This window comes from Hippopotamus amphibius, chromosome 2, assembly GCF_030028045.1.
Source record: "Hippopotamus amphibius kiboko isolate mHipAmp2 chromosome 2, mHipAmp2.hap2, whole genome shotgun sequence".
NCBI lineage: Eukaryota > Metazoa > Chordata > Mammalia > Artiodactyla > Hippopotamidae > Hippopotamus > Hippopotamus amphibius.
This window is the reverse complement of record NC_080187.1, coordinates 150,762,313-150,789,613: the sequence shown is the minus strand read 5'-3', so window position 1 is coordinate 150,789,613 and position 27,301 is coordinate 150,762,313. Positions and strand designations below refer to the sequence as shown.

The 27,301-nt window shown below is 54.8% G+C and overlaps 1 protein-coding gene across 1 annotated transcript in view; it reads right to left on the bottom strand.

Annotated features, from left to right (window-relative positions):
- The window catches only part of RASGRF1 (Ras protein specific guanine nucleotide releasing factor 1), a 113,428-nt gene that overhangs the window by 8,178 nt on the left and 77,949 nt on the right, over nucleotides 1-27,301 (bottom strand). The window contains exons 14-24 of the mRNA XM_057723121.1: nucleotides 26,831-27,079; nucleotides 23,833-24,206; nucleotides 21,491-21,616; nucleotides 19,712-19,882; nucleotides 19,039-19,145; nucleotides 18,509-18,621; nucleotides 15,723-15,783; nucleotides 12,467-12,570; nucleotides 10,802-10,886; nucleotides 7,203-7,400; nucleotides 2,950-3,029 (exon numbers count right to left, since the gene is read on the bottom strand). Coding sequence (XP_057579104.1) covers nucleotides 2,950-3,029; nucleotides 7,203-7,400; nucleotides 10,802-10,886; nucleotides 12,467-12,570; nucleotides 15,723-15,783; nucleotides 18,509-18,621; nucleotides 19,039-19,145; nucleotides 19,712-19,882; nucleotides 21,491-21,616; nucleotides 23,833-24,206; nucleotides 26,831-27,079 — 1,668 coding nt within the window. The remainder of the gene's footprint in view (nucleotides 1-2,949; nucleotides 3,030-7,202; nucleotides 7,401-10,801; nucleotides 10,887-12,466; nucleotides 12,571-15,722; nucleotides 15,784-18,508; nucleotides 18,622-19,038; nucleotides 19,146-19,711; nucleotides 19,883-21,490; nucleotides 21,617-23,832; nucleotides 24,207-26,830; nucleotides 27,080-27,301) is intronic.

Below are 27,301 nucleotides of genomic sequence, written 5' to 3'. Positions count from 1 at the left end.
GCAATGGGTTGGAAGTGAGGTGGGGCTCAGAGTCCAATCTTGCTTTTTCCCACCTGGATACTCCCTGCTCTGTTGTCCCATTAGCAAGAGACTGGGCTTTGCTCTGTGGCCACAGGCAAAAAATAAAGATGGAAACAGGTATTTGGTCTTGTCGGGGCCCCTAAAACTCTAAAACTCCAGGACTCTGGCTCCATCACATCCACATAGATGGATGTCCACCCCATTTGGAGGCTGTATGGGGGGTGGCCTGCTGGTCAGCTGGCAGGCTCGCCCCTCCAGAGCTGTCCCCATCCCCCACTTACGGGAACAGAGGGGAAGGGCTTTCATGGTAGCAGCAACAGTGAGAGCCCAGCCCCTGCGTTCCTTCCGCAGGCATCCTATTCAAGCTAAAGACAGAGGTGCAGATGAGCAAGCAGGTGCTGGATTCAGATTAGACTGGCGGGCAAAACTGGAACTGGCCCCCAAAGAGCTGGTGACCAAATTTTACTCCCAACATGGTCCTCAGCCAAATGTCGTTGGGTGGGGCTTTGGGAAGGTTCTGGTCCCTGGGCAGCTGAGAGGAGGGGACAGTCTCGTGGGTTTCACCAGGGTATAGTTTGGGGAATGAGAAGGGGAGATAATGTCCACCTGGGGACACCTGCACAGGGGACTGAAGGGGTGCACACAGCAAGCATTGCAGGCCAGGGGATACTTAAGAGAGTGGCGGGGGACCGTCTTGGCTGGTAAAGGGAAAAGGCCACGTGCCAGTCTGGGTGCTGGCACAAGGCTGATATTATCATGACAGGTGAAAAAAAGGATGCCTAGGACATCAGAACGGGTCTGAGGACCTACGTGGTGAGGCCCATCATGGGCTCCTTGTCTGGGCGGGTCACCAGCTGTGCCCACCTCCTCACTCCCTCTGGCCCCTGTCCCCTGCCTGCTGAGATGACCCCCAAGCCTTACACAACACTGCTCTATGTATAAACCTTGGTGTTTTCAAAGGAAGGGTGCAGAAGCACCTGCCCCAATCTGTCCTTCCCCTGCCTGGCCTGGCCTACATCTCCACAAGGCAGGAACCTGGTTTGCATAAAGGTCTTAGCGCCCAGATGCCCGAAGGCCACCTCCGCCCCATGTGGCACGGAGCAGAGGTGTCTGGGAGAGGCACTTACATAGGCCCACGGGTAACCTGAAAGAGGGAAGACAGTCAGGATGGGGACTCGGACAGAATGGGGGACCACGGACGCAGTGGAGGCGGCGGCGGTGGTGGGCGAGGAAGCCATGTGAAGGAGGCTGATGGAGCGGCGCCCTGGGGGCGGACGGACAGGTTGGTGAATGCACGGTGGGGCAGCTCCCCACAAGCACAGTCCACGGGGGCTCCGCGGAGCCCAGGCGGAGGAGAGACGGCCGGACAGCACAGATGGGTAGGACATCTGTCTGAGGACACAAATAAAGTGGAGATGGTCAAGGCGATGACACACGGAGCCGGCACAAAGGACAGACCAGGTACGGCAGGAAGAATACGAGAAAGGCGGACGAGGCTGGCAGGGCGGGGGTGTGGTGTGTCAGAGCCACCTGCGAGGTTGGAGGTGCTGGGGGGTTGTGGCCTTCAGTGGGCCTTGAACTGGCAGTGATCACACACTCTCTCGCAGAAGGGAAGAAAAGCATTCCTGGGCTCTATAAGGAGCCGGGACCCTAGGGGTCTCCCCGGGTCTCTCCAAGGTCCAGCAAGTAGCCAGCCAGGCAGGGAGAGAATGGGTGAGGGCCAGCCCAGTGGAGCATGTGTTCAAGTGCCCGAGGGGAACACAGTGGCAAAGACTAGTGGAGAAACCCCAAAAGTGCGCGTCTAACCAGAGTGAGAACAAATCTCACATAAGCGTGTGCAAACAGCATGTACCAATGCGCTGAGTCCCTGCTGCCTTGGGAGAGCTGGCCTGGACCCTCATGGGAGGCAACCTGGGGGAAACCACAGAGCACTTGGCCTGGGAGGTCGGTGTGGGCTGAGACCCGGCTGTGTCACCACAGCCCCAAATCCTTGGGCCAGCCACTAGCTCCTCAGTGTCTGCAGAAACATCACGGGAGAATCTGTCTCACAATGGTGTTCTCAATGGGGGCGATTTTGCCTCCCTGAGGATATCTGGCCACGTCTGGAGACCGTGGTTGTCATAACTTGGCGGGGGGTGGATACTGGCATCTCGTGGGTAGACGCCAGGGATGCTGCGAAACATCCTTCCATGCACGGGACAGCCCCCGTCACAAAAATTATCCTGGTCTACGGACTTCCCTGGAGGTCCACTGATTAAGACTCTTTCCACTGCAGGGACGACGGGTTTGATCCCTGGTTTGGGAACTAAGATCCCACATGCCGTGTGTTGCGGCCAAAAAAAAAAAAGAAAAATCGTAGTCTAAAGGACAAGAGGGCCAAGGTTGAGAGGGCCCACCTCATGGGCAGTGTTAACACGACTGCACACACCGTGGTCAGGCAAGCCACAAACTTTGCAAACTGTAAGATGTAAAGTATTGGCAAAACCGTATTTCTTTGATTCCAAGATGCCATGGTTTATAAAATGCACTCATTTTGATGACTAATTATCCAGTACGAAAAAGAAACACAATCATATGGACATAAATACACTGACTTGGAGACACAGCCTGATGTCCAAAATGTTAAAGTGTAAAATAAAATGTGCATTTAGAATCAAGGAATCTGGCACCACTAGTATCATCATCACAGCTACTACACATCTCAAGACCATTCCTGGCCTCTCCCAGGAACTGCCCCGGCATCCTGGAATTTCCCTGGTAGATGATGGAGGACAATGCTGACCCACCCTGGGGGTCTGGGATGTGTAGGGGTCGGTCTTGCGGGTAGACAGATGGACAGACAGACAGACAGACCTCCTGCTCCAGCCAGGGGTGGCAATGCGGTTCTACAATCTAAAAAATAATGGTGACAAAACGACATGCACTTACTTTTTCAGAGCTTCTCTCAGATTCTTAAATCTGCCCTCTGACGACACAAGCTTTTGGAGCTTATCAATCAAAGCTTTTGTCTAGAAGGAATTAGAAGCATTTTACTAGCACACAGCACATGCCAAGGCCCATGGCTCTGGCCCACACTCCAGGGCTTCACTTTGCCTCAAGATGGGGCAGGTGGATTTGGGGACTTGCTGGGTCTGGGGACTTGACCCTGAACTGCTGAGGAGGCAGGCATGGATCTTTGTTTTGCTGGCCCAGGTTCATACATCTTTCAGAAACATGGGAGTGGGGCCAGGAGGGTTCAAGCATCAGGGTCCTGAGACCTGGGTGGTTGGAAGGACTTGGCTGGCGGGTAACTCCAAGGAGCCGGAGCCGGAACAGGGCGTGGCTGTTCATCATCACAATCTTTCTCAGGACTGTACCCAGAGGATGTGACCACCTTCTCATCCCTTCACTTTGATATAACAGGAGCACCACCCACATTTAAGAATCAAGAAAAAAAGATAGCAAATGAACTGATCATCAAAGGAGAAAAGACCTTGATGGAGAAGAGGAAGCCCTGCAGCAAAGGGTCTTCTCTTGATGGAGAAGAGGAAGCCCTGCAGCAAAGGGTCTCATCTGCCTGATGATCAGGCCAGGCCCTGCCCACATAGCGGGCCGGAGCAACTTGGGTGGCTGGAGTTAGTCTTAAGGGACCAGGTGTGTGCCACGGAGTGTGTGCACCACGGAGCGCGTCCTGGGTTGAGCCCGGCTTTGTGCTTCTTCCCCTGCATGACCCGGGGAAACCCCTTCACCTCTGAGGGCCTCAGCACCCTCATCTATAAAATGGTGAGATGACTAGGGACCTCCATTCCAGCTCTAATCCTCGAAATTGAGAGTGTGGTTGAGAAACTGGGCCAGAGACCAGCCGTGCACCGTATGACCAGAGGGGCTAGTCAGCCTGGAGGGGATACTGGCCATAGAAACCAAGCACACCCCTGATCTTTGGGTCTGAGTTTTATCCGAGAAACCTGCCCACAGAAAACGATAAGCTAAGCCTTCCTTCTGATGGAAGAAGAGATTCGTGTGTGCTCTTCAAGGAGAAAGCACGGTAGAGCGTTCCATTCCATTTGTCCCTCCCTATCCATCAGAAGTCTTGTGGCTTGGTTTGGACTGACCCTGCTCAAAGCAAAAATGTGTTCTGGATCTGGTGAAAGAGACATAAGCCAGGATGCAACAAGCCCCACCAAGCCAAGGGCAGTGATTCTGCTTTCACCTGAGATGACCCTTCTCATATGCCCAGGCCACCCTCCACCCCAGGCTCTCAGTGGCCCTCCTGCACGTGATCTCTTTCCAGAGCGATGCCCTTGCTCTCTCTTCTTTCCTCTCCACCTGCAGAGAAATGAGATGCTGCAGCTTGGGGCGAGATGTGGGGGCTGAGTGTTCAGAGCCCTCAGTGGGCTCTGCCGCCCACCCTCACTCAGCATGCCCGTGGGCAAGTTGTCACTCCACGCATTTTGCCAGGCCTCGGCTTTCATATCTGGAAAACGGGCGGGTAGGTCCAGGTGTTCCTTAAGGGCCATGCTCGTTCAGACAGCCCAGAACTGTGGGTGACATAGACGCTGCACCACCACATAGCTCCAGGTGCAGCATCACCACGCTTAGAGGCCATGGAAATGTACAGAGGATATTCTGATGGGTGGGGTGTTTGCACACACTTGGGGCCAATTTGTGGCTCTGAGCTGGGCACACTTCCATTTCTTCCACACCCGTGTGCCTACTTGAGTTGTGTGCCTGCTCCTCTTTGGGTTGTTGCTCTGTCCAGGAAGCAGCTTTATACCCTGGGAGGCCACTGGATTTTCCCAGCTGCTGCTTAGAAAGTGTGTTCTGACTTGAAGCAGCTCAAGCATCTTCTGGCCATGCCAGGAGCTTCCACCCTTTGAGGCTTACTGGGATAGCAGGTCACCTGGGGTCTTGGGCATCTCTGCTGGAGTATGGACACCAGTGGGCAGACGTATGGGGACACTTGAAATATGTGTCTGAAACCAGAGACCAAGCAAGGAGCCTGCCTTGGAAATAGTGTCAGGAAGAGAGATGATTATATATGGCCTCTTAAATACCATCCCTTCCTGTTCATCAAACAAGACTTCTGGATGGCCGAGGCTGTTCCCTCCAAAGAGGCCAAAAAGTATTGTTAGTCAAAGAGTGGCTCACGTCTCTACTGAAATCCAACCATTCCAGGGAGAGGAAACTTATAACGACATTAGTCATCTGTGTCCTCCTATGGAAGAGTATATCATCTGATCCTTTCCTGAGGGAAAGTTTTATTTTCAAAGAAGATGGGAAGAGAGGTTGGAAGAATAAAGGGAGAGACTGACTCCTTGACCCTTGCCAAGGCTAGACTGGATTTGGACATAGGCTTTTCCGCTTTGGGCCAGCACATTTAAGGGAATGATTAAAAACCTACCTGCTGAGGCTACATTTCAGGTGGTCTAAGAAATGTGGCTATTTTGGCCCATGGGATTCCTGAAGAGAGACAGTGAACTATCCCTGGCTGGTGTTGACCAGGCCGTGGCCATGGCCACCCAGAAACTCTTGGAGCCAGGTGCTATGCAGACGGACAACTACAGCATAAACTGAAGGGCTGGGAGAAGCCAGCAGGTCCAGTCTGCCATAGAGGGTGCAGGCCTAGATGTGTTTTCAGAGGCATCTCTGATTTTTGTACCAGGCTGGCTGGCCCTAGGCCTTGAATGACATTCTGGAAGGCAGGCCAGGTTACACACCCTGACCTCTAACTCTCCTCCATTTGCACTCTCCTAAGAGAATGGAAGACTTCAGGATGGTCAAGGCAGTTCCCTCCCAACTCTACGACAAGCATGATGCTGGAGAATGAAGCCAAGAAATTCCCAAACCCCCAGAAATGGGGTGGGAAAATGGAGCCTGGTCTGAGGGCTTCTAGAAAAGATGACATCATTCTGATCGAATAGGGCAGCAAAAGAAAGATGTTGAGCTGAAATGGGTCCCTCAGACTCTGCCCATAGCCATGTCTGAACCTCGACAGGCCTTGTTCAACCCAACTTCAGGAGTTCACGACACCATGTGCCACGTGTGGCCAGATGTGCCTGCTGCCCTGAGCTCCTGCACTTCCAGCCTCCATTCTTTCTAAGGGCCCACTCACAAGAGAGGCATCTTCTGGTTTTGTGCTTACCCTGGCATCTCTGTGTGATCTCCCAGCCTCATTAGACGGAAGGGGTACTTTGTAGTCCTGCTCTAATCTGGAGCTGGAGTGACTGGCTGGCAGTGGAAGGGCAGTAGAGATGTCCCAGGGCTGTCCTGAGTTTGGCTGCTTATCTAAGTAGGAGGGATTTACGGACCTGCTGCCTACTGGGGGAGTAGATTCATGACCTGCCATTGGCATGAGGAAAGTAGTGAGGAGCAGGTGAGAAACAGAACTATGAGGAGGACCCAGTATGCAAACCCAGAATGGTCCAGATGAGACAGGTCCTTTGGAGACCCTGGGCTCCACACAGCCAAGCCGGCTGTAGGACCAGAGACTCTATAACCAAGTTATTCGTGCCTTTGGAAGCTTACCCTGTCCCTTGGTGGTCCCTGTCCAGCTTATTGCACACACGCAGGCTGGGGCTGGGACATCCAATGCACCCAGGAGGGAGGTGGCCCACGTGTCCCATTGTGCCCTCCTTTCAGGAGAGCTGCCCCCTCATGACCCAAGGGCAAGGAGCTTTACCCCTGAGGAAGAGTCCACCTTATGGTTTTTCAGAATCAGGTTCTGAATGAATAAAGATCAAGCCCATATTTAAGATCGCCAACCATCTAATGGGTAACAGGGACAAGTTAACTCTCTGGGGGCCAGAAGGGCTGGTGAAATAAAAATCCGAAGAAAGGACTTGCAGGATCATTTGACCACCATCTCAGTAACCTGCAGATATGGACTGAGATCCCCAAGAAGTCACCACTGTTTTGTCTCAACTCAAGGAGAAGAGTGTTAGGACCAATAATCACTGTCCTATATCTCACTTTGGGGTATTGATAATTCACGTGGGAATTAAAGTCCCACAGGTCCTAGTGCCACATCTGTGGGCCTCATACCTGGTCCCAGGTGAAATAGGAGAAGAGATTCTCTGTTTTACCTGGGAGTGCTGGCCCTCACCCTGTCCTTCATCCACCTATGGTCTCCCTGCCCCAGTCCCAGCCCCAGCCCCAGCCCCAGCCCAGCCTGTCAGGCAATGGTGCCAGCTTCCTGCCCGCACCTGTTTAGAGACTTTGAGCCATGTCTTTTTCAGCCGGAAGATTGCGCTCCGGTTCATGGATGAGGTGATCTCCAGAACAGCATTGTAGTTGTGTAAGCATCGGCATATGTCAGCCACAGCCACCCACTTCTCAATGGCGCTCACCCTTGCGTTGATGTCCTCATTGCGGATGATTTCTGAAGCAATCAAGTTACTGATCTTTAAGCCCATGCAATAAGACAAGAAAAAAGTAAAAGGAATAAGTATTGTAAAGATGATAAATTATTATTTGCAGATGAAATGATTGTATGTTTGAAAATTCCTAGAAGAATGAATTGGAAAACTGATAGAACAACCAACAGAGCTCATTAGGGTACCTGGTTAAAGACTCAATATGCAAAAATAAAATTTTTATATATTAGCAATACCAATTAGAAAATACAATGAAAAAGACATTATCCGCAAAATATCAGTGAGAATCTGTAAATTACCTGAGAACTTTAATGAGAACTATCTAGGATGCTACATGAAAAATAAAGTTATCAAGGTAATAAAAGGATTGATTAATGAAGAAAAAGATTTGATTCCAAAATAGGAATGTAAATACATCTTTTTTCAAAACTAATAAACAAGTTTAATGCAATCCTATAAAACATGCAATGGCAGTTATCTAGAAAACCTCACAAGGTGATTTGGAAGAACAGAGAGTCAAGAAGAGCCAAGCTCTGAGGGAATCTCCCACCGTAGAAAAGCTTGGATAGGACACACATTTTGGGGCATCCCTGGTCTCACAAATCCAAAGACTCCTCTACCCCTGCCTCCACAGCAATCACATACACATAAACAAACTAAATGTGGACTGGACCTGCAGCAGCAAAAGGGTGAGAAGCTGAGGCCAAAGCATCAAGGAATTAGAACTGCAAGGAACTGGGGCAGCAGGAAATCCTGGACCTCCCTGTACATTTCTTTGCAATTTCCTGTGAATCTGTAATTATTTCAAAATAAAAAGTATAAAAAACACGGCTTGTTGGGCTTCCCTGGTGGTGCAGTGGTTAAGAATCTGCCTGTCAATGCAGGGGGACATGGGTTAGATCCCTGGGCCAGGAAGATCCCACATGCTGCAGAGTAACTAAGCCCATGTCCCACAACTACTGAGCCCACATGCTGCAATTACTGAAGCCTGCGCACCTAGAGCCCATGCTCCACAACAAGAGAAGCCACCGCAATGAGAAACCCGAGCACTGCAATGAAGAGTAGCCCCTGCTCGCCACGACTAGAGAAAGCTTGTGTGCAGCAACGAAGACCCAATGCAGCCAAATATAAATTAAACAAAAAAATAATTAAAACAAAAAAAACCACGACTTGTTATTTAAAAAATAAAGGTGATAAAAGGACTCTTATAGATGAATATAAATTGCACGGCTTTACCACCCATAAATATTCTTCTTTAGAAAAACTTTTAAATGATGTACATAAAGAAGAATGAATTATAAAACTATTTAAGAATGGAAAACTACTGAAGAGAATCAGGAAGGAATGACAGTAAAAAATAGCACACATATTATGTCTTGAAGTAGTATTTTTTCGATAAAGAAAACATTGAATTCAAAACTGTTTATATGTGCTATATAACTTTTTTTAAAGGAACAGAGTAGTCAAATCTTCCAGAGAAGAGAGAAAAAAGGAATACCTGCCCATTTATTCTATGAAGCCAGTATAATCTTGATAACAAAATCATATACAGAAAATATGGGAAGGAAAAATTACACATCCATTTGTTTAATATAACATGAATATTTTAGGTTTGTCTGTGGAATGCAAGGATGGTTGACTATTAGAGAAAAATCCATAACTGTCATTCATCACATCAACAGATTTAAAGGAGAAAAACCATATGACCATCTCAATAGATGCAGAAAAAAAGTGATAAAATGCAGTATTCATTTACGGTAAAAACCATTGTTAGCAAACAAGAAATAAGAAAAAGAATTTCTTTAACTTGATAAAGAAACAAACATTATTCTAAATGGGGAAATATGAGAAGCATTCGCTGTAAAACCAGGAACAAGATTCACTTTCACCATTTCTGTTGAACACTGTCATAGAGCGCCAGGTCTAGGGGTACCCAGGATGCAAGTGCATGCACCTGAGGGCTATGAATAGTTCCTTAAATTTTGCCCCCTGAGCACCTCGCTCAACTCACCCTAGTTCTAGCTCTGATACTGGAGATCCTAGCCAGTACCAATCAATAAGACAACAGGACTGGGAAACAGCAAAGACAAAACCAAACCAAACCCTGTGTCAGGGAGACATGAAGAAACAGAGTTTCAGGCCATGATTATCACCATCAAAGAGGCACACATTCTGTGTACCTGAAAAAAAAAAATGTGGATTTTAACAGAGATGACCAAATGCCAGGTCGTCCAGGTAGTGATAAGGGCGGCCCTTCGGAGGTAGACTGTGTGGGTTCAAAGCAGGCTCTCCTGCTGATGACTGGGGATGAAATTTAACCTCCTTGAGCCTCAGTCTCTTCACCCGTGATAGAGAATAAAATAAAAATGAGAATAACAGGATTAAATGAGATGATGCATATGAAACCCTTAACACAGTGCCTGGCACATGGTCAACATTCAATAAATGCTCACTTCATATTTTCACTTTTTACTTATGTGAGTCTTGGGCACACATTGGGGGAGGTGGTGGGAGTAGGGAGAAAGACTTTTTTTTTTAATGTTTTAGCCGTGCCGTGCAGCATGTGGGATCTTAGTTCCCTGACCAGGGATTGAACCCATGCCCCCTACATTGGAAGCATGAAGTTTTAACCACTGAACTATCAGGGAAGTCCCTGGAGAGGGACTTTTTTTGCTGCCTGGTGCTGTGGTTGGTGTTGTGGGTCAGGTGTGCTCAGACTCAGGCCTTGTGTGTGTTTCCTGCAGCCTTGCCCACTCCATCACTTCCTCTCTCCTGCTACACGTGCCAGTCTCCATGCTGTGGCCGTGTTCACTACAGGGCTCCTCCCCTGAGCTGTAATACCTGGGTCTTCCTTGTTTCCTCCAGGCTGCCGAGGACCCTCCCAGGATAAGGGTCCGCCCCTGGCTGTGGTTGACATGATGTGACCTTGACCAGGCAGTCAGGACAAGTGGAATCATGTGCTCCCACTTTCAGCCATCAAAAGCTCTTATGTTGATGATTAAACTCAAAGGAATGAAGATGCTGATTGCAAATGCCCTCAAGGCTGTCACAAGGCTGGGAGTGGATGGGGCCCTGTGTTGCAGGGGTTGGAGCGTGGGCAAATGTGGGGAAGTTGCCAGGAGAGACTTTTTTCCTCCTGACTTAGGCTGTGCAACAGAGGAAGGCCACAAGCTACCAGACACTGGTCAGGAGACCTCGGGCATCTGCCCTTCAGAGTCTCAGCTTCTTTATATCTAAAGTGTGTTAACAGCTCCCATCTTTTAGGATGGGTGTGAGCTTTAAATGAAATTACCATGCATATGAATCTCAGGGCTGGAGAGGACACAGGTGATCTGATTCTAGCCAGGTGTTCTGCCTGTTCTGAGGGTCCCACCAAAGAGAAATCTGCAGAGAAAGTCACCTCCCCCGTCCCCCACCCCCATACTCACATCATTGAAATGCTTAGTGGTTTTCATGATATAAGGGGTCCTTTCATTCTTTTCCAGTTTCATCCATCCTTGTCCAAAGAATTCTCTGTAGGAAGTAAGGGAGAAACCCAGGGTGGGTGTGGTTAGGTTTGCCTTGCTGATTTCTTTGCTTTGAGTTCTCTGCTTTTTGAAGTTGTCATTTCTGGGGAGTAACTTTCTGCAGAGTCCTAGAGAGGAAGGGACCCTGGGGTCAGGTCTAGCTCTGCCTCGTACCAGCTGTGTGGCTTTGGGTAAACCCTGGATATCTTGGGTCCTCAGTTTCCTCATCTGTGAAATGAGAATGATGACAATGCTTTTCTTACAGAGTTATCGTGAGGCTGAAATGAGATACGATGCAGTAGGCACGTCAGGTCTTGTTTTGGTCTTATTTCTGACAGGGAGAACTCCCATTTTAAAGCCACCTTGCAGAAGCTGGTCTGTAGAACAGGGAGGACAGAAGGCCACGAAAAAAAGGCCAGATGGAACGATAAAGGGGTATGAAAGCCAAGCCAAGAGTGTTCTGGAAATGGTGAGCTCGTGGGACCACAGACCATCCAGCCCTCCAGGAGAAGCTCCTTATTTGACAGTGACTGTGAGAGTGACCCGGACAGAGTTCCACGGCAGGAGGGAGCAACAACTTCTGTGAAGAATAACTACTGTCAGGACGTCCCCGGCGGTCCAGTGGTTAAGACGCGGAGCTTCCACTCCAGGGGGCGCGGGTTCGATCCCTGGTTGGGGAAGTTCCGCAGGCCGCGCAGCACAGCCAAAAAAACCAAAAAGAACAACTACTGTCTCTACACCCAGAAGATGTGTCAGGTTTCTAGAAGTGCCGACACTCTCTGTCTAGGTGGGGCAGCATCCCAGTCGGTGGGGGCCTTTGCATGTGCCAGGTGGGGGGGCTACCTTTCTGGAAAGCAGAGATCAAAAGTCCTCCAACGAGTCATAACCTCAGAACCGGTGATTCCAATCTCAGGAAACTATTCTAGCACAATCGTCAGAAATTCAGAGACATATTTAGTTACAAGGAGGTTTACCCAGGCTTTAAATATAAGAGTGAAAACTGGAAACAAGCCCATGGCTTAATGCACTGCCGGGGAATACTGTGCACTTATTAGAAATGGTGTTTTCAGATACCATTTTGGTGTATCGTTAGGGAAGACAGGGTGGTACAAAATTATGTAGGTGGTACAGTTACGATGAACACCTGGGGGTGACTGACTACAGGCCACAGCAGGTAACCTTGGGGCTTCTCTAAAGTCCAGAGCTGTCCCCAGAGGCCACTCCTGCACATGCATACACACACACACCCATGCGTGTGTGCCCATCTGCTCACATGTACGCATGTGCACATATGTGAACGCACTCCTTTTCTAGACCTCCGGGAAAGGAGCGCCGAGTTAGAGATGCTTCTGGAAAAGCATGTGTGTGCACGGGCATGTGGTTGGTAGGTAAGGAGGGAACGTGGGGACGGGAAAGGGGACAGGGATCTCCCCTCACCCCTGCTGGAACATGCATTTTTGTTTCAAGCGGTGGAGAATCGATCCATGCAGCTCTGGAGAGCCACTGCGCATGCTTCAGGGATGGGGATGCAGCCAAAGATGGTGCCTGAGGAGGAAGGAGGGGGCTCTGGCACCCACACCCACTCACTCATAAGGGATCTTCTTGAAGACAAGGTGGTCCAGCAGGGTCAGCTGCTCCGCGATCTCCAGGGCTGAGTGGTTTTCAAAGGGCTCGGCCTTCACGCCTTCAGCCTGAGAGGAGCAAGGTCCCAGTTAGGCCCACGAGGGACACCTTCTGGCTTTTTGGCCCCTTCTTGGAGGGAATCTCCACCTCGATTCTGGTGAGTGGGTGGGTGGGGTATGACTGGGGAGGCCATCCTGGCAGACTGGCGGAGGGGAGATGAGGGCAGGGGAAGGAGGGAGTTGGGAGCCACTGTCTGTTGTGCCCTGTATGCATGGGGGGGGGGGGTAGGGGCTGTGCTGTGCTTCAGTGCTGCTCGTCTGGTAACTGCTTGCTCCCAGGGCATGGATGAGACAACAAAGGCATCGAGAGGTTAATGAGCAGCCCAAGGCACTCAACCAGAAACAGGCCGGCTGGGACGGGAGCCCAGGCCATCTGTGATCTGTCTCTCCCTTCGGGTCCTGTCTGGGTCCACAACTGACCCCATAAAATTTCCCAGTTTTCTGGTCTTGCCGTGCAGTGTGCGGCTGGTGGGATCGTAGTTCCCCGACTAGGGACTGAACCTGGGCCCTTGGCAGTGAAAGTGTGTAGTCCAGGGAACTCCCCCTAAAATTTCCTTTGAAACTTCATTAGCAGAGAAGGACTCACAGGTGTGATGACCTCCTGGGACAGTGCCCCTGTCCTGTGCCCTGAAGACCTCTGTCTGCCTTAGTCCTGGGTACCATGTCCCTGCCCTCAGGGCCACCATGGACACCACCTTTAAAGGTGACCACTACCTGAGCTCCCTGACCAGGGGAAATCCTCAGGAGGCACTGGCTTGGGGACCAATGTCCCCACGGCAGGGAGGAGACGAAAGGAGGCCCAGGGCACAAAGGCCTCTGGAAAGTCTGCTGGATCCAGGAGGGGCTGGAGGGACCTGGAGAAAATAGGGGGAGGGGACAGCTGGGAGGAGAGTCTTGGGAGCAGAGTCGGGAACAAGGATGCCCCTGCTCCCCACCTTGGGGCCCACTGGGCTGCGTGGGAGGAGAGGGGCCAGCTACCCTGCCCAGAGGGCCCAGCCAGCCCCTGGAAGCTGCACGGATCACAGGGAAAGTGGGGGCAACCCCGAATCAAGGGAACAAGCCACCCCTCCTGGATGGCATCTCTCTTCCCCACTTCTCAGCAGACAGGCATCTAGGGCTGCCCTGCCAGGTCCCTGTGAGACACTGGAGAGAGAAAGACCAGAAAACGCAGTCCTTGGCTTCAGGAGTTCCAGCCACAGGACCAGAGCAGGGACAGAGTGCGGGAAAGACTCCACGTGGTGTGTGTATGTGGTATGTGCGTGTGTGGGGGGTGTGTGTGGGTGGGGCGTCCACGCACTTCCCCCTGACAGAGCTGCCCGGGGCCAGGACTGGGCTGTGCAGAAGCCCAGATGCAGGAGCCTGGGTGTGGGGGGCATGATGCCATCAGGAGGTGACAAGTCCTCAGGAAGGCACTGGGGACGTGGGGACGAGAGCAGCAGGTGCCACCTGGGACGCTGTGTTGCAGGGTCAGGACCCTCGTGGGGAGGAGCCCCCAGCCTCTAAAGCAGGGGCGGCAGGCGGGCACCTCAGGCCACTCCTGTCAGGACCAAGGGCCCTGGCCTGCTGGAGAGCAGCTTGCAAGCCAGGGTGGCAGATGGCCCCGTGGCCCGGGGCATCGAGCGGCTGAGAGGCCTGGAAGGGCGAGTGCTGGGCAAGGAGGAGGGGTGGCTCCCCCTGCTCCCTCCTGGCGTGGCCCCCGAGAGGGGCTGAGCCTGGCAGAAGAGGCTTGCGAAAGCCATCACAGCAAGAAGCCCTCTGCTCTCTGGTGAGGCCCGGGGGCCTCCACCACACAGGATGTGCCCCTTGCAGGCCCTCTGGGCCTGGGAACCAGTCAGGGCCAGGGGCAGCTTGGCGGGCAGTGCTTTGTTCTGGAAGAGCCTCAGCTCTTCACGAAGGAACAAGGAGCCCTCGGCTCTCGAGGGGTAAACACGCCGGTCGGGCCCCTGTTGGGAAACAAGAGCTGGGTGCGGCTGCTGCCCTGAGCTTCCCTGCCGGGGGGCACGTGTGGGTTCCCGGGGCGTCCGCCCAGCAGGGCTGCTCTCGGGGGCTGCGGGGCAGGCAGGTGTCAGCGGCTGCACGGATGGCCTCGCCCAGCTCCCGGGCCGGGAGGACCAGCTCCAGGAGCCAGCAGGGGAGATGGGAGGGGAGCAGTGGGCTCAGAACCCAGACGCCCAAGGCCTCCCACTGGTGACGTGGAACAGACTGGACGTCACTCGGCCAGTTTGAGAAGTGAGACGGCAGGGGGCTGAGGGGCCGGCGCCATCTCCACCTCCGGGGAGGTCGCAGCTGGCCTGGAGCTTCCTCGGCTGCAGGGATGGATGGCAGGGGCCCGGGGCTCTGGGGTGGGTCGCTCCCCCTCCCCCCGCCTCAGCTGCCTCCTCTGGAAGATGGGGATACGGATATAAACTTGCAGCACCGCTGATGAGAGTCTTTAAGCTGCTAGCACAGTGCCAGTGCACAGGGGCAGCCCATCCACTGTGGGCCTGACCTCTCACCCTCTTCCCTCCAGGGACAGTGTGAGCAGAGAGAACGGAAGGGTCAGGGGAGGGATGGGAGACAGAGGATGAAGGAAATGGAGGTGGTGGTGCTATGGGTTGAATCCCACCCCCCACCTCAAAAGATATGCTGAAGTCCTAAACCCTGGTACCTGGGAACTTATTTGGAAATAAGGTCTTTACAGATGTACTCAGGTAAGATGAGGGCATTAGAGGGCGCTTCATGCAATATGACTGGTATCTAGAAGATGGGGAAGTTTGGACATGGGGACAGATACATAGAGGGAAGAGGATGCAGGGACACCCAGGGAGAAGACGGCCATGTGATGATGGAGGCAGAGACTGGAGATTCACCGCCACAAGCCGAGGAAGGCCCAGGGCTGCTGGACACCGGAAGAGGCCCAGAAGTTTCCTCCCCTAGGACATACGGATGGAAATGGCCCTGGCAACACCCTAATTTCAGACTTCTGGCCTCCAGAACTATGAGGGAATAAAATTCTGTTGTTTTAAGGCATCTGGTCTGGGGTACTTTGTTAGGGCAGCTCTAGGAAACGAATGCAGAGGGTGCCTGAGCTCCATCAGGGGGTCATGGGGTTGGGGATCCTGGGAGCCGAGGCCAGGGAAGGACAGACTCGGCCAGCAAGCGAGAGGGCAGACCCGGCTCACCATCTGCGTGACCTCCTCCAGCGTGATCTGGTTGTCACCCGGGTCGTCCTGGGTCAGAGTCCTAGGGGACAAGAAAGCACGAAGAGCCCTGTACAGTGGGTCCCTCCACCTCGCCTCTGGGGCAGCCCTCTCCCCGCCCCCACGTGCAGGCGCCCACGCTCCTGACACCCTCCGCCTCTCTGTCTGTGCTCTGCCATTTCCTGTGCCGGGAACCCCCTTTCCCCTTTCTTGTCACTGACTTTTTTTTCTAAACTTTAATTTTATATTGGAGTATAGCCGATCAACAATGTTGTGCTAGTTTCAGGTACACAGCAAAGCAACTCAGCCATACATTCTCCCCCAGACTCCCCTCCCATCCAGGCTGCCACAGAACATTGAGCAGAGTTCCCTGTGCTGCACAGTAGGTCCTTGTTGGTTATCCATGTTATATATAGTAGTGTGTACATGTCAATCCCAAACTCCCTAACTATCTCTCCTCTCCCCCTCCCCCCGGTCCCCCCCGCCCACCCACCCCCCCCCCCGCCCTAGCCATAACCCCACAGTAACTTAGTTTGTTCTCTAAGTCTGTGAGTTTGTTTCTGTTTTGTAAACAAGTTCATTTGTATCTTTTCTTTTTAGATTCTGCATAAAGGGATATCATATGATATTTCTCTTTCTCTGTATGACTTACTTCACTCAGTATGACAATCTCTAGGTCTATCTTGATGGGCCGTCCTCAGGATTCAGCTCCCTGACCCTCCGGGCTGGGTGAGCTCCCCTCCTGGGGCTCCCTCAGCCCCTGAGCCTCCTGTGGTCTCAGCCCCAGTCTCCCCATGTTGGAATGGCTGTGGGTGTGCCCATCTCCCCCCTGCTAGACCTGCCAGGAGCCCCTGAGGGCACGGTAATGTCCGATTTGTCCCTGAGGTTCCGGTACCCAGCACAGGGCTGGGCACGTGGCCAGTGCTCCTGCAGGCCTGTGGGATGATGGGGTGAAGGAGAGGAAGGAGCTTCAGGCCTGGAGGATCAGAGAGGCCAGGAAGGGCTGGGAAGCTTTCCAAACAGGAGGGTCAGAGGATGGTGGGAGGCAGCAGGGCTGGGGCCAAAGGTCCAGGGGTGGGACACGGTTGACAGGCGGCTGAGTAGAATGGAGTGGGTCCCGAGCAGTGGTGGGGAATGAGGGTGGACCCTCGGAGTCAGGCCAAAGTGCTGCACCCTTGCTCCGACAGCGATCGTGAATCCCGGGGATGGACCTGAGAGCTGAGCCAGGGCAGGGGGAGCGGTCAGGGGGCCACAGGCCCTGGTCAAGCCACTGGGGCTCTCCCTCCAAGGAAGCAGTGGCTCAGAGGAATCTCCTCTGCAGACTCACAGTCCACACCAGGGCTGCCTAACTGCACAGCTGGCTCGTTCCCTGCACCCCGGCAGCAGCCAGAACAAGCTCCCTGACAGAGGATGACTTTGGCCAATAGGCTCAGGGTCCCAGCACAGCCCTGCAGGCCTCCCGGGGACCAGGAGGAGGGGCCTGGGGGACCTGGTGGCTGACTCTGTGTGTGTGTGTGCGCTTGTGTGTATGTGTGTGTTCAGGGGGCGGGTACCAAAGGCAGGGACGTCTGGAAGAGATTCTGGGACACTGAGCCTGCGGGGACGATGGGTCTGCAGCATGGGGCTCAGGAAGGCAAAGTGGATGGTCCGGCTGGAGGAAGACTGGAGACTGGAGACTGGATTGGCAGCAGGAAAGTGGCTGCGAGTCTGGGTCAGAGGCCATGACCGCGGGCTGGGGAGGGGCAGCTGGAGCTGGGCAAGAAGTGAGGAGGTGAGGCCTGACCCCGAGCCCGTGCACCTGGGCAGGGCCGGAGGGCAGCCTGAGTCAGTAGGATGGGAGCAGTGGGTGGACCAGGGCCTGCACCCAACACCCTCGAGAGACCTGCAGAGGCGCCGGCGTGATCTCACTGCAGCCTCACTGCAGCCCTGGAAGTGGGTGTTGTTCACCCATTTTACAGAGGAGAAAAATGAGGTTCAGAGAAGGGGCTTGCCCAAGGTCACACAGCCAGTCACTGTCTGGGTCAGCAGGGCTTGGACGTGGGGTCGCCTGAGCTCTGATCTCCACGAGGGGAGGCAGTCACACGGGCCACAGGAGGAAAAAGGACAGGTTTGGGGACAGTTTAACTCAATTCAACAGTCATTCCTTGAGCACCTAGGAACAGGGGCTCGCCAGTGCTGTTCAACAGGACCCTCCAAAGCGTCGGGCATGTTCTCTATGCTGCCCAGTGTAGGGGCGCCAGCCACCTGTGGCCCGTGTGACTGAGGAACTGAATTTTATTTATTTATTTTTTATAATGATATATATATATATTTTTTGGCAGGGCGGCATGTGGGATCTTCCCTGACCAGGGATGGAACCCGCACCCCCTGAAGTGGAAGCGGGAAGCCCTAACACTGGACAACCAGGGAAATCCTGGAACTGAATTTTTAATTTTATTTAATTTTAATTAATTAAGATTTAACATCCACATGTCGCTAGCAGCTACCACACAGGACGGCGTGGCCCAGACAGGTGTTAGCAGTGGGTGTGGATGCAGACGCAGGCACCCTTCCTGTCTCAAGGGTCTCGCGCTCCGACGGGGGCAGCAGTGGGGAGAAGACACAGGGACAGCCCACTCCAGAGCCTGGCTGCCCCGAGACCCTCCCAGCACACCTGCCTGAGGCGGTCCCGCAGCCTGGGATGGGCCCCCCTCACCTCCCTGCTGCTGGGCAGCTGCCCAGAGGCGGAGGGCAGGGCCCCTGTCCAGCAGGCCGTCCTCAGCCCTTACCTGATGATGTTGGCCGCAGCCTTCCGCTCCTGCGTCAGAAGCTCCGGGTCGTGCATGACCTCCTCCAGGAAGCTGATGACCTTGCATTTGAGCTCGTCGTTGGTCTCAAAGTCCTGCGGGGAAGATGGGAGCGAGGCTCTGGCTCCTATTCCAGCTGCCCGGCGGTGGTCCCGGCCCAGCCAGAGGAGGAGGCTGCAGGTTCGACGCCTGCCCGTGGCAGGCTGCCCGCCTCATCCCCCTCTTTCCCTGGCTGCCTGGCTGAGCGCCCGTGGAGGCTCCAGACCCGGAGGCAAGAAGCACTGGGCAAGATCAAGGACCATCCCTTGAGCACTACACCCTGAGGCCAGGCCCTAGGAGGTACCCCTGCTGTAGACAGAGGTGGAGAGCAGAGGCCCCTTGTCCCCTGGAATGTCCTAGGTCCCCTTGGAGGGGATCTGAGCAGACCCTCCTACCAACATCAGGGCGGCGGGTTTCTGGGGTCAGTGGCCTCGGGTCCGCAGCTGCCCGTCCGGGGTGGGGGTCCCACCTACCTGCGAGTGCTTGGAGACCCAGTGGCGGAGCACGTTTAGAACACGATTGGTGGCCGCTCTGCGGATCACAAACTCCTTGTCTCCGTTCCTCTGGTCGGGGGGAAAGCCTGGTGGCACACGTGGCAGAGGGGAGACAGGGGATGTGAGGATAAGAAACAGCGCTGGGCTCTAGTCTGGCTTCAGACCCAAGATCTGGGGAAGCTGGGCTGCCCTGCCTGGCTGCTGGCGGGTGGGCTGCGGGCAGGGAATGAGAAAATATCTGACAACCAGCCCGGGTTCTGACCAGCGAGAGGGGATGTCATGACTTCTTTGTGGACACAGTCCATACACACCCACCTCTCCCGGACCTCAGCATCTTTCAGGGGCTGCTGGAGGAGTCTGGCAGCCCTCCAGACAGGGCCACACGAGGTTAGAGCTCTCCGGGGCCCCTTCTCCGCAGGATCAACGCCGTGGAAGTGGGAGGCGGTGGGGGTAACCGAGCTTCCTGTGGGCAGTGGGCTTGACTCCAAGCACAGGTTTGCCAAGTAGCACAGGGGGTGGCTAGGGAGGAAGGGGCCTCCAGGCAGGAGGCCGAGCACGGGCCCAGGCCTGGGGCGGCAGGCACTCCACCTCTGGAGGAGGACGAGCCCCTGGGGCCATAGCTGTCATCACCGGCCTGAGCAATCCCCCATACCTGCGCTGGCCAAGGACATCCTGCGGTACTTCTCCTTGTTTGGGGTGCCCTCATTGGCGCCCGCGGTTGCTATGGCAAAGGCAGAGGCTGCCGATAGGGCGCTGCGGTTGCTGTCCAGCTCGCGACAGGAGGTCATCACAACTCCATTATTGTAGGAGAAGAGCGGGAACTCTGTGGAGAGCAAGGAACCCCTCCTCAGCCTTTCCTGGTCCAGCCCTCGGCTCAGGAAACCAGGCATCCTGAGACAGGCAGGCTGGGCACCCTGCACCCAGGGCTTGTCAGGCGGTGGCGATGGGGTCTGTTGCCCTGCTGTGGTCCCTGGGAAGGGACATACCCATGCCGTGCCATGTCACCCCAGGGCTGCCTCGGGGTAGGGAAAGCCCCTGCCCCTCTCTGCTTCTCCTGCTGACATGAGAAGGTCCCACCAACCCTCCGCCCCTTTCATCTCTCTGCAGTCCAAACCCTTTACCTCTCAGGCCCAACGGGGCACAGGCCTGCTTGAGGCCAGCATCATGAGTTTTCTCACCCTTTCAGTCTATTTGGAATGAACACAACCTGTCCAATGTCTGACGTGGGTAACTCATACTGACAGACTCTCTGGCATGGTAGGGTGGAAAGAGCCCTGCACTCAGAGTCCTCCTGCCCCCACTAGGTGTGTGGCCTGGGGTAAATTACCTAACCTCTCTGAGTCTAGGTAATCTCCGGATAATACGGATATTAATACCTGCTTCAAAAGGTGGGTGCAAAGATGAAAGGAGTTAACACAGATGAACGTACTTAGATATTGTGTGAAAAGCTGTATCGGAAAAACCCAGACGAACTTTTTGGCCAACTCACTATATATGCCACAGAATATCAATGCAATTAATAATAATCATTTTTTAGCAGTAATGGTAGTAGAATCTCACTCCAGAAACCTTTAGCTTCGTCTTGGAAATCTCTGGAGAGTGATCCACTCTTAGGATAAAGCAACAGCACCTATGCAGGGAGGAGCAAATGATTGATCTTAAAACTCAAAGCTGATTTCTGCAATTTGGCCATCTGTGAGATCTGCTTCCGTGTATCTGAGAGGCTGTGGCAGGCCTGCAGCATGTCTGGGCAGCTTCCCTGTGCAGGTGGGTGACCCTGTGACTTACTGGGTCTCCTCGGAGGGCCTGGGGAGCTCGGGGTTCAAGCTGCGCCTTTGTATGTGGGAACAGGGGCTCCCATGAGCTTGTGCCTCACCTCTGGGTACCTCAGGGACCCCGTGTGTGGGAAGGTGCTGTATGGGAACCAGAGACCCAGGCTACTCCTCGAGAACCCTCCAGGGTCATGAGTCTGAGACTTAGGTGGGCATCGCCACAACCTCTCGGAGACTTTTCCCTTAGATGGAAAACAGGCGTGACCTGGCCCTGCCGCAAGGTGTCAGATGATTAAAGAGCTGGACATGTAGCAGCAGCTCAGCAAACACCTTCAGAACCTGGATCTTGCACAAATGAAGCCAGATGCTGGGTCTTCCTGCCCTCCTGCATTGGGTGGGTTAGGCACACGGTCCTGTCTGAGGTCAGGGGAGTGATTCTGCTGAGCTGAAGAGCAGGATTTCCCAGCCAGTGTTGCAGCCCCGCCGTCGCCCCTGAGGCTGTGAAGTGCAGTTGAGTTCCTGCACTTAGGAGTCACTCGTACAACGGAAGGCATGACCCCCACCGGCCTTTCCCCAGGCTGACCTGCCGCCCTCTCCCTGCCTGGATTCCACACATCCTCTGGAATCGATTTGTAGTTTCGGGTCGGTGCCTTGTGTACCTGAGGAATTTTTGCTCTTGACTGATTTGGGTGTTGTTGGAGACTTGGTGGGCGATGTCTCAGTCTCACCGTCGTCACTCTGGTTTTGATCGTTGTCTGATTCTTCCCTCATGGAGACTTCCGAGCCTGGGAGAAAAGAAGGAAACAATTTGACGTTTCTCAAATAGTCGTTGATTTTTAAAAAAAAAATTTCAATTTTTGGCCGCGCCACACAGCATGAGGGATTCTAGGTCCCCAACCAGGAATCGAACCTGCATCCCCTGCACTGAAAGTGTGGAGTCTTAACCACTGGAGTGCCAGGGAAGTCCCTAGTCACTGATTTTTAAACTCAGGTCTAGAATTTAACGAAGCAAAATGGAGTAAGTTTGGGATATACCTATTGGATGTTGGAGAAAGTCTAACAGCTTTCTTTGCCACGGGCCCCATGAGATCTTTTACTCGCAGATGGGCCTTGTCAATCTCCAAGGTGGTTTTTGCTCTGCCAGAGCTCCTCAAAGCTTAGCGGGCACACCTGGGAATCTTGTTAGAATGCAGATTCTGGTTCAGAGGTCTGGGTGGGGCCCGAGAGTCTGTATTTCTAACAAGCTCCCAGGTGATGCCCAGGAGAGGCTGGTCCGCGGACCACACTTTGAATAGCAAGGTACCACCCCACCCCCGCTTTTTTGGTGTGTGTGTGAAGCATCTTAGGGTAACCGTCTGCCCCAGTTCGCCCAGGAATGTCCTGTTTTATACCTGTCGTCCCATGCCCCTGGTCACTATCCAAAGTGTCCTGGTTTGGGCAGTCCCCCTAAATCTTGGGAGACTCATGGTTTACACACTTTGGGGAAAGTCCAGCTCTGGCATGGTGAGATCTTGGTCAAAAACTCTTCACCTCTTTGTCCTCGGTTTCCCCAACTACAAAGTAAGTGGAGTTACACCTGACTTTTGTGAGAATGCAAAGAAAGCTATAGATCTTTTCTTTAGAAAAGAATGTCCATATGTGCGCAGGTGCACGCGCGCGCGTGTGCACACACACACACACACACACACACACACACACACACACAAGCTGGTGCACAATTAGACAGGTTCAGGGCCCCCCGGTCAAGAAGCCCAGCATGAGACGGCTTCTCAGGACTGTCTTGCATCACATTTTATCACACTCCAGGCCTGGACTCACTGCAGGTTACGGCAGATGGAATTCTGTGCCCCTCACTGCTGCCCTGCCAGGAATTCCGTCCTTTGCTGCTGCAGGACGGCATCTGGGGCTCTGTGGTCAGCTGCTGCCTTGGCTACTGACTTTCAGCTGTGCATGTCCCCTGTTTACTGTACGCAGCACAGTAAATGTCATTTGGTACTTGAGGCTCCTGGGGGCTTTACCCTTCCCTGGCTGTGCCCTCTGCTGGCGGTCCCTCCGACTTCCCTCTTCTCATTTCAGAGGGAGAAATTCCAACCACCTTAAAATTGTTTTCAAAGGCGTCCTCCTCGAAGCCTGGGGCTTCCGTCCAGCCCAGGGTAGTGTGTGCGTGTGTGTGTGCGTGCGTGTGTGTGCGTGCGTGCGCGCACGTGGGTATGCGTGTGCGCATGCGTGTACGTGTGTGCACGTGTGCGTGCACGTGTGTGTGTGTCCATGCACATGTGCGCTAACCAAGCCAAGGCTGGTGTCACCCACGGCTGACCTAACCTAAGACAGAGCCAGACAACCCTCCAAACAGACGCCGCTCTCAAAAGATGGGAATTCTGAGAGCAGGGAGGGCCCCGCCTGCCCGGTGTCTCCTCCAGCCACTGCCCCACACCCAGCATTCCAGGTGTGCTGAGCTCACCCTGTTCCCTGAACACACAATGCTTTTCCTTGCTCCTCAGTCTGGCCCACTCCATGTCCTTTATCTAGAATGTTCTCCCTTCCTCCTGGTGACAAATCTAGATCTGATGGGTCCTCCAGGAAGCCTTCGTGGACTCTCCTGACGGCGTCCCTATGCCATCCTCGGTGCCCCTCGAGCATCCCTCTAACACACATGCATCAGGCGCCCATGTCTCCGTGTCTGGTCCTGCTCCTCAGCCACACTGTGAATCCTGGGGGGCAGGAGCCCCGTCTGATGCCCTCTTCTCTCCCAGGCCCTGACCGGGGCCTGGCCCAGGATATGTCCACTGCAGAGACGGACACAGGAGGAAGCTGTTCTCAGGGCAGCGGGAGCGACATTCATCCGACTTCCTGAGCATCTCTGCCTGCCTCTCCCCCGCCTGGGCTGTGCGCGGCCACTGTCACCTGGCTGAGACCCCCCCAGCCACCCCCACCCCTGCCCGGTGGGAGCCTCAGTGGACCTGTGAGCCAAGGGGGCAGCTCCACCCTGGCACCCACTCACTCTGCTTGCTGAGAGCTGAGGGTTCTTCAGCCTTCTCAGTGCTTGCATCGCCCTCATCTGGAATCTTGTTGGCGAAGCTGCTGGACACGTAGAGCTTGCTGGTGTCCAGCGTGGCCTTGCTGAAGGGCGACATGGCCGAGTACATGCTGGTGTAGCCGTTGGAGTTGCAGCTCAGGGCGGCCAGGTCCAGGGCCTTGCCACCCGTGATGATGGGGATGTTTAGGGAGAGCTTCCGCCGGCGGCTCGGGGACGACGTCTTGGTGATGGACAGGGGTGGCGGCGAGGAGAACTTGCGGGTGGCGCGTGGGGACTTGGGGGGGTCGCCGTACAGGAGCTTGTTGTTCTGGCCGCTGGCGAACAAGAGCTCCAGTGACCTGCGGGGAGGGCCGGGGAGGGGATGAAAACAGTCGGTGTAGGCCTGACTGCCGGCCCAGGCCTGGGGGTCCCCGGTCTCGGGGGGACACTCCGCGGGGCAGCAACGGCTCCCTCATCCTCCTGCTCCACGACCCCCGGCTGGTCCTCTGCGTGGGCAGGTTTGAGAGAAGGCCACGCCAAAGGGGCTGTGTGGTTAAATGGCCTGTGGCCAGCTGTCTATAGGCCCAAGTGTCCTGCTTTGGGAGGGGACGGGGGCTTTGGTGGCGCCGTGGGTCTGCCTGAGGCTCCCTCCTCGCCTCCCTCTGGTCAGCAGTGGCAGCTGACCCGTGATGCGGTGGGTCCTCCCGCCCTGCAGGCTTCTGAGAAGCCTCTCTCCATCCCCCGCGTGGGCCCGGCGTCTCCTACACGTGGACCTCATCTTCACCCACGTCCAGAGAGTTTATGGAGGAGGGACCTGGGGCTCAGAGACGGGAACGGGCTCGTTTGATGCCTCCTGACTCTACGCCCAGTGCTCTTTCCATCCCACCCGGGCACTTGATTGGGCTCAGGTGTAAACGTGGGGGCGGGAGGCTGACAGCGGGGTCTCCCAGCAGCCCTGGCCACGCTCCTACCGTCTGCAGGCAGAGCCCACAGCTCAGGGCCAGGTCGGGAACGGGTGATACGTACACGATAACACAAAAAGCAGCTCGCGTGCATGGAATGTGTTCGGCCCGGGACAGCCCTCATATCTCAGTCTTCACCGCTGCCCCAGAATGAAGATGTTCTTATTCCCATTTCACAGACAGGAAGCTGAGGCTCAGAGGTGAAGGGATTTGGCCAAGGTGGTAGGGCTGGGAGCTGAGATCTGAACCCGCCTCTCTCCACTACAGGCTCTGCCTGCTGGGTGGAATCCCAGGGGGTTCCCAGGGGCTGGGGGGCAACCCCTCAAGAATGCTCTTGATTGGTTTTACGTTGTGACTCCATCCTGGATGGGGCAGTTTCTCCTGCTCTCTTAGAGCCCTGGGAAGCTGCCTGTTGTGGTTCAGCAGGTGAACTGGGAGTGCTGGCAGGGAGGGGGACAGGATGGAGCTGGGAGAGGGTTGGGGTGTACTCTGGACAGCTGGCCTGCTCTGGCAGCAGAGATGGGGATTGGATGGGGGGAAGGCTAGAGTCTCCAGGCCTCCCTGACCCCACCCCCCCTTGTATCCTGGGCTCCCATTTGGGAGCAGCCCGGCCTCCTGGCAGCCCTGGGAGTTGCTGTGACTCAGAAGCTCTGCTCCAGGCAGCCCTAGAGCCGAGGCCCGGGCCCCAGTCTCAGCTGGGGGTTGGGGGAGGACTCAGTGGGGGCTCTGAGGCTCAGTGCAGAGTCCATGGCAGAGGTCCAGGTAGAAAAGGAAAGCACCTGTTGCCCCGCCCCCCCCCATTTCCCGGCAGGTCCTTCCTGGAGCAGTAAGGTCCATCAGCATCCCTGAACTTGACCTACTGCTGGGTAGCCTCAGGCAGGTCCTTCATCCCTCTGTGCCTCACTTTCCCCTCTGCTGGGTGAAGACTGAAACTACCTTCCTCACGCATCTCATGCTGGGCTGTGGGCAGGGCCTTGCTGGGTTTGACCTGCTCTCCTGGTGCCGCGTTGGTGCCACCCTCGGCTGGGTAACCGTTTGGTGAGATGGGGGTACAGGTCTTTGTTCACTAAGCTTCTGGGCCCCCAGCAGCTGGACTGGTAAATGTTGAAGTTCTGAGGCTGGCGCACTGGGCTGGGCTTGGGCCTCAGCTGTCATGGGAGATGTGCCTGCCCTTAGACTTCTAACCAGGCAGGGACCCCGGGTTCACAGTGAAACCACCCTCCCCCCGCCCAGGCCCCTCAAAGCTTGGCCGGACTGGGGGTAGGCAGCTGAAGGCCTGTTAAAGCAGGGACGTGAGGTGGACAGGTAGGAAAGGAATGTAGGGGCCGCTTCCACCCTGCCTGTCACCCAGACTCAGACAGGGGTGGCCGCGTGGGCTCAGTGAGACCAGGGCCCTGAGTTCAAGACCCCACTTTGCTACAGACTTCCAGGAGCCCCAGGGCAAGTCTCTTGACCTTTCTGGGTCCCAGCTGACCCCCTACAGGGCTGAGCTGTGATGACGCGGATGGAAAAGATGGCCTTGAAGCCAAGGCTAAGGTGGCTGGGCCTCCACAGGTAGAACCACCCCAAGTGTGCAGAAAGGGGCTCCCTCTTTTCTTCAGCGCAGGATGTGGTCTAAGCAGAAGAGGGATAAGATTCTGTCTCTGTCTCTTTCCTTCCACCCTTCCCCACTTCATCCTGTAACTCTGCCCTTCCTCTTTTTTTTTCCTTTCTTAAATGGGGAAGGTGGGGAAACACTGTCCTGTGGAGGCGGCAGGCCCTATGCTTCAAGGAGGTGACCCCCCCCTCAAATTCTACCACACCCCAGGAGCCCGGGGGGAGGTGGAGAAAGCTAGGTGTGAGCAGGAGCATCAGGGAGGCCAGCCCTCCCCCACCTCTTCGCAGAGGGCGGGCTTGGTTCCCGGGGCGGAGGTGCCCCACATCCCCCCCAGCTCAGGTTCCAGCCTGCTGCTGAGCTCGGTTTCCCTCCCGGTCCTGGGAGGTCTGTGGGCCGGCCCGGGAGGAGGAGGAGACGTGCCCACCTGGCAGGGATGGCACTGATGGGCTTCCTGTAGATGGTGATGAGCTTGTCCAGGACCACGACGGCGGTGGTGAAGACACGGTAGGAGTGCAGGAAGGTGTTGAGGAAGTCGATGCTGAGGAAGCGCAGGTCCGTCAGCCTCTCCAGCAGCCGCTTCACGCTGGCGTACCGGATCTGCAGCACTTTGCAGGAGTTCATGGTTTTGCTGAAGCGAATGTCCACGTCATCACAATATAAGGAGGCGTCGGACCTGAGGAGGGAGGAAGGACAGAGAAGGGACTTGGGTCTGAAGGTGTCTGAGTGCATGGCTTTCTCCTCGATCAGCCTGCGAGCTTCCTGAGGGCTGGACCACGGCCCACCCATCACTGTCTCCCCAACGGTCCAACAGCCAAGGATGCAGGGGCTGATGAAGGATGGGGTGGCTTAGGATAGGAACAAGGGAAGCTTTGGAAGACTGATGTTGGGGAAAAAT